The 6,843-nt window shown below is 38.7% G+C and overlaps 2 protein-coding genes across 2 annotated transcripts; both read right to left on the bottom strand.

Moving 5' to 3' along the window:
- Positions 1-311: 311 nt before the first annotated feature.
- LOC110559879 (olfactory receptor 7A17-like) lies at positions 312-1,660 on the bottom strand. Its single transcript, XM_060370858.1, is given in 2 exon segments — positions 312-1,273; positions 1,651-1,660. A coding segment is annotated over 1 exon segment (960 nt). The 5' UTR covers positions 1,272-1,273; positions 1,651-1,660.
- Positions 1,661-5,342: 3,682 nt separating this feature from the next.
- On the bottom strand, positions 5,343-5,960 carry LOC132648711 (olfactory receptor 7A17-like). The gene has a single exon (XM_060370915.1). It carries the CDS (start codon positions 5,958-5,960, stop codon positions 5,343-5,345), a length of 618 nt encoding a protein of 205 aa, XP_060226898.1.
- Positions 5,961-6,843: the final 883 nt, after the last annotated feature.

Genomic DNA, 6,843 nt, shown 5'->3' with positions numbered 1-6,843 from the left:
CTGATGTAAAATGAATAAATAAATAAATTTAATTAAAAAAAAGAAGTCTCAGTTATTTCCTGGTTAGAAGTTTCTAGAGGATTTGATCCAAGGATGGGTATTTTTATTTAAGAAAAGAAAACATGACAAAGTAAAACATAGATACCAGAAAGAAACACTAAGCTTCACTTAAAAAAAAGCAATTGTATGAGAAAGCTGATATAATAAAGAAATTAGAGGAAATAGGGAAAGTAAGTTTTATCACAATATATGACTAATGGACTACAATTGTTAATTCTATAATCCTGTGTCCCACAAACATGAGTATACAACTATGAAGGTAAGTCCATTGGTCTTTTTCTAGTTATCTGCCATAAAACTATTTTAAGAGCCTTCTTCATGTCATTATTCCTTAGACTATAGATAAATGGGTTCAGCATGGGGGTGACCACTGTGTACATCAATGAAGCCATTGCAGTATCATGTGGGTTTTGTGTCACAGCAGAACTGAGGTACACTCCCAGGAGGGTGCAATAAAATAAGGAGACCACTGTCAGGTGAGATGCACAGGTTGAAAATGCTTTGTACTTGCCCTGAGCTGAGGAGATTGCCCTAATGGAGGACACTATCTTAGAGTAGGAGTAAAGGATACCAGAGAGAGGGCCCACAGCCAGTAACATGGCTGTAATGTAAATGACTATGTCATTAAGAAAGGTGTCAGAACAGGCCTAATGTACAACCTGATTAAGTTCACAGTAAAAGTGAGGAATTTCCAAGTTTGTGCAGAATGATAGCCATAGCACCAAAAAGCTGTGTAACAAGGAATTCAGAACACCTATTATCCAGCATGCCAGTACCAGTAATCCACAGCGTCTTGTGTTCATGATGATCATGTAATGCAGGGGGTGACAGATGGCCACATAGCGGTCATAGGCCATCACAGTCAGCAGAAAGATATCTAACCCTGAAAAAAGCAGTAAGAAGTACATCTGGGTGATGCAGCATGCATAGGTGATGACCTTGCTCTGTGTCTGAATATTCACCAGCATCTGTGGAACAGTGGTGGAAGTGAAGCAGATGTCCACAAAGGTCAGATTGGAGATGAAGATATACATGGGTGTGTGCAGGTGGGAGTCTACAATGATGGCCATGATGATGAATAGGTTGCCAAAGACAGTCACTAGGTACATGGACAGGAACAGTCCAAATATGAGAGGCTGAATTTGAGGCTGATTCTCTGAAAATCCCAGAAGAAGGAATTCTGAGAGCTGAGTGTCATTTCCTGGTTCCATGTGTGTTTGATATACCTATTAAAAGAAGAATTTGGGAAGGACTCGTTGACCCATCAATAAACTGACATCAATTCTTCCTCCTTCTTTTCTTCTTTTTCTGTTCCCTCCCTCCCTCTTTACCTCCATTCTTCAGTTTTCCTTCCCTTCTTCCTTCCTTTAATTTATAGCATGGATCACTGTACCCTTTTAGTGCTACCCATATATTCATGGGTGTGATGATATCCACTGAGGCAGAGGCGTGGTCAACCTGCCATTAGGAAAAACCAGAATCTCCTCAGCAGCCATTAGCTGCAAAAGACTCCTCAGCAAGAGATGAGGCCTTGTCATCCCCTCCCTCCTCATGCAGGCATGTTTACTGGTTTGATTTTGTGCAGGCCATGTGAAGGACACCATAGCTACTCTAAGTTAATTAGTTCACTGGCTTTGTCACATCCAGAAGCCACTATTTTACAGCAGTCTTTCCTGTTCTCAGCATCTTACTATCTGTTTCCTTTTCTGGGGTGTTCCCTGAGCCTGTGGGGTGACCTGTGCTATAGAAATTTTTTTAGAGCTGAGTATTCTGTACACATTTTTTCTCTACAATTTCCCAGTAATGAGTTTTATATTATCCTCTCTGCATTGATAAAAGAAGCTTTCTGATGGAAACTAACAATTTTACTGATTTATGGGCATACTGACTATAAAAATATTCAGAAGAAAATGTTATGTTCTTATGTTATTTTATGTTCAAAACAACAGCAGTAGGTTTTTACCCTGGAACCCATGAATGTCCTAGCCAACAGGTTCTTGGCCAAGCAACTTAGTCAGGCACACTACCCATGAGGTAACCCTTCAAGCCCAATCCTGTAGAGATGCAAAATTAATTTCTCTATTTTATATGAATCTCCTGAGATTTATTTATTGTGTTATTTCTGATTAGTAATCCTGTGTTATACTCAACATCTGCCAAAAGTCTGTATATCAAATGAACTTTAGGACTGTGACATTCTCCTGCCAACGCTCCATTTTTGACTCTCTTGATTATAAACACTCCCCTAATTTGGATTTTTAACACACACACCTGGAATGGAGACACAGATAAGTGGAGCTGCCACCTTTCATTAAAGAAGCTCATTTTTTTTAAGTAGACAGAGACTATTACAGAAAGCCACAACTGGTCAAAACTCAAAGAATCACTAACTGTAGATGTCCAACCTAAGGGATGCATCACAACTACATGCATTTCTTAGGGAACATCACTGGAGATAGGGAAAAAAGATTGTAAAATCCAGAGGACTAGAGAATTTGGGGCATTTTCTAGATATTACTGGGGAAGTAAATGCTTGGTTATCCAAGTCCATAAGCTCGGTCTTAAAATCATATACATATAAGCAATAATTAACAAGCTCAGCCAGTTGCATCTATATATCTATAGACACACACACACAAACACGCACACACACAAATAACAAACAAAAAAGTCATTACTTTGAGAGGCAGAGGAAACATGGGAGGAGCTGGAGAGTAGATTGGGGGAGATGAAAATGATGGAATTATATTTTATTTAAATAAGAAATCCTAAATAAAATTTCATTTAAAACTCCTTTGATGCACTCAAGAAATAAAAGCTGAATATGGCCAATGTCTAGACATTATCTAGATAATGATGAAATGTCAAGACAAACAAAATACTTAAAATAAAATGAAGATTAAGTACAAGCAAATATTTCTTTAATATATATCATACCAGATGGCGCCAATGGTGTATCCAACCTTTTTTGACTATAACAAATTATCCCAGAGTCAACTTCTACCCACAAAACCTGCATAGCTTCCTCCCATTCTGTTTTTATCACATTATACATGCGGTCTGGTCATATCTTGGGTCTGGTTCATTTCTCTTGATGTTTTTTGGTCTTCTTTCAGATCTCTGCTCCCACTCCCTTCTTTCTCCTCTCTTCCAGATCAGGATGTCCCACCCTATTCTCTTCATTGCTCAGCATTGGCTGGTTGTTTTTATTGACAATACAGAGAAAGAAAGGTAGCATGCTTACACAAAGGTGAGACAGGCTATGCTTAGAATAAGCATCACAATGCAATGTCCAGATTGAAACCAGTGAGTGGGGTAGAGAAATCAACATTTGAATAAACCACGGTAAATTGTATACACTCTACAAGAACATTATACCAACAGATGCATAAACCTGATTTGATGGTACTCATCTGTAAATACAATTGTCCAAACAGGTTGAGGCAGAAAATGGCATGAGCATGGAAACTTGATACCAGCCTGGATAATAGTGAGACCCCTATTATAAATTTTACTTAAGAAGTTTGATGTACATAGGTTCCATCACTGGCACACACACAAAAAAAGACCTAGGAATCTTCACTGATGTGGAAACTTCAAAACACAGGTGTTGCTGTGTTTGAACATTAACAAGTTGATTCCATGGGAATTCCTTGTAATGAAGTGCATCTGTTTTTATTCTACAGACTTCCTTGAATTCTAGCCTCTGTAATTTGTTCAGGTCTTAAACAGATAGTCCTCAAGATTCCTTTCTCTAAAACCTGCTTTTACACAGCTAAATCACAAAAACCCACACTCTCTTTTTCTCTTTTTGCCTCTCCCACCCTCCATCCTTCTCTCTTTATCTCTTTCTACCCTCCCAAAGGACAGGGAGAGTCATGTAAATTTTGTCGTGTTTAGTTTTTAACTGTCAATTTGACACAACCTAGTATCACCTGGACTTAAAGTCTTAACTGAGGAATTGACTAAATCAGGTTGGTCTGTAGGCATCTCTGCACAGGATTGTCTTGTTTATTAATTGATGTGGGAAGAACATGTGGATGGAGCACTTTCTAGATAGGGGTGCTCTAAACTATATAATATAGGAGAAAGCCAGTGAGTAAGTCACCCTATACCTATTTGTTTCCCATTGTTCTTGATAGTGGCTATGATGTGGCTAGCTTCTTCAAGTTCCTGTCAGTGTCACTTCTATGCTATAATGGACCATAATGCAGAATTTTGAACTGGATCAACCTGTTTCTCTTTGAAGCTTCTTCTTTTCTGAGTATTTTTTTTTCACAGAAATACACATGGAACTTGAACAAAAACCACTTATTCTTACACCTGGCCATACAAGACAAATTGTCCCTGCCACATCATCTTTCTCTTTCATTAAAGCCATGTCGACTTTTCTGTTCCAAGAAACATTTCATTGTGCATAAATGCTATGGGTTCTATTTTAATATATGGATTCACGAATACAATGTATTTTGGTATATCCCCCGATCCTTTCTCTTAGGCTTTTGCTCCCCCTTGCTCTGAATATCTTGTTACTCCTCTCAGGACATTAGCAATTTTATTATATTATTTTACTTATTCACTCATTTAGTATGTGTCTGTGTGTGTGTGCATGGGTGTGTGTGTGTGTGTGTGCTACACACACAGACAGAAGTGGTGATCAGTTCTCTACTCTTGTCATCAGGCATGGCAGCAAGCACCTGCATCTGTGAGCCTTCTTCAAGGTCCATTCCATGACTTTTAGAAATAGAGTCTCCATACATGAGAGGCTTATGTAATAATTAAATAACTGCTCAGGAAAGAGGATAGGAAAAGTACGTAGATTTGACAAATGAAAACAATGAAATGAGCTGATTCCCATCAGACCAGAAAGAAAAGTAGCTTCCTTGGTCATTCAGATGTTCTGCCTCTTATTCTATCTCATGACATCCAGAAAATATAGTAAATGAGAAAAATAATTTACCCCAAACCAAAAGTAACATTCGCTATCGTGGAGACATTTAATAATGCACACTCTAAAAAGAAAAACATAGCAACACACATAAGCCTGTAATTCAACAGAAGGAACATGGTCAGGGAGATGACTCAGTGGGTAAATGCACCTACTGCCAAGTCTGACAGGCTGAGATGACTATCTGAGACCCTTGTGATGGGAATAGTCCATTCCTGCAAGTTATTCTGTCACACACACACACACACACACACACACACACACACACACACCCATAGTGTGTGGTACCATTGTGTGTGAACTAAAGAACATTTTCAAACACAGTCATTTACATTTACATGGCTGCAATGTAAATGACTATGTCATTAAGAAAGGTGTCAGAACAGGCCTGGTGTACAACCTGATTAAGTTCACAGTAAAAGTGAGGGATTTCTACATCCGTGCAGAATGACAGCCGCAGTACCAAAAAGCTGAGTAACAAGGAATTCAGAACACTTATGATCCAGCATGCCAGTATCAGTAATCCACAGCGTCTTATGTTCATGATGATCATGTAACGCAGGGGGTGACAGATAGCCACATAGCGGTCATAGGCCATCACAGTCAGCAGAAAGACATCCAATACTGAAAGAAGTAGTAAGAAATATACCTGGGTGATGCAGCATGCATAGGTGATGTCCTTGTTCTGTGTCTGAATGTTCACCAGCATCTGTGGAATAGTGGTGGAAGTGAAGCATATATCAGCAAAGGATAGATTGGAGAGGAAGATATACATGGGTGTGTGCAGATAAGAGTCTACAATGATGGCCATGATGATGAATAGGTTGCCAAAGATAGTCGCTAGGTACATGCAGAGAAAAAGTCCAAATATGAGAAAACGAATTTGAGGTTGATTTTCAGAAAATCCCAGAAGAAGGAATTCTGAGAGCTGAGTGTCATTTCTTGGTTCCATGTGTTTGATATGCCTACTAAAAGAAGAAATTTGAAAGACTCAGTCACCCATCAATGACCTGATATTAATCCTTCCTTCCTTTCTTCTCTCTCCCCTCTCTCTGTCTCTGTCTCTGCCCCATTCTTCTTAGCTCATTTAGCTCTGGTTGCATATTCATAGGTTACTGACTGGAACAAGAGCATTATCAGCCTACTAAGGGCCATACCCTTAAACAAATAGATTCTCCCTTCTCCAGGCGCTATTAAATTCCAAAGGTTCCAGAGCCAAAGTTGAGGCCTTATGAAGCTTTTCCTCCTGCATGACTGGGAGTTAACTTGTTTGATCTTGTGCAAGTGTTGTATAGTCACAGCTGTTGTGAACTTATAAGTAGAGGGGCCCTTTTGTGTTCAAATGACAGGAGACCCTTCCAAACTTCTTGATCTTACTCTTTCCATCATTTTTTTTCATGCTAGTCCTAGAATCTTTTGATTTAAATGCCTCATTTTGGGCTAAACACTTCATAGACAGTTATTCTTCACACTTTGACAAGTTATCAATTCCTATATTATCTCTCATCTATTCACTGAAAAAGCATCATATCTGAGGACTGAGAGGATTATTTATATATTAACATATCTACAAATATTTAAACTCACTTTGCTACTATTCACATTTAGCAAAATAAGAGCTTTGAGTTCTCCCCTGGGTCCTATGAGCTCACCATCCAATGAGTTCCTGGACAGATAACTTATATTTTTAGGTAAGCATCTACTGCTAAGGAACCTTATAAGGCCAGTTTTTTTTTGAAAGACATGGAATTTTTTTCTGTGTTTTATTTGTATCCCAAGAAGAGCATCCTGTTGTTATCTCTGCATAGAAATTTGTGTGCCATGCTCAATCTGTG

The sequence above is a fragment of the Meriones unguiculatus genome, chromosome 17 (genome assembly GCF_030254825.1).
Source record: "Meriones unguiculatus strain TT.TT164.6M chromosome 17, Bangor_MerUng_6.1, whole genome shotgun sequence".
Classification (NCBI taxonomy): Eukaryota; Metazoa; Chordata; class Mammalia; order Rodentia; family Muridae; genus Meriones; species Meriones unguiculatus.
The sequence above is the reverse complement of the archived record's forward strand: the minus strand, read 5'-3'. Positions and strand labels throughout refer to the sequence as shown.

Bases quoted from the DNA above. Each gene is read 5' to 3' on its own strand.
- LOC132648711 (XM_060370915.1), bottom strand. From the start codon at position 5,960: ATGGAACCAAGAAATGACACTCAGCTCTCAGAATTCCTTCTTCTGGGA.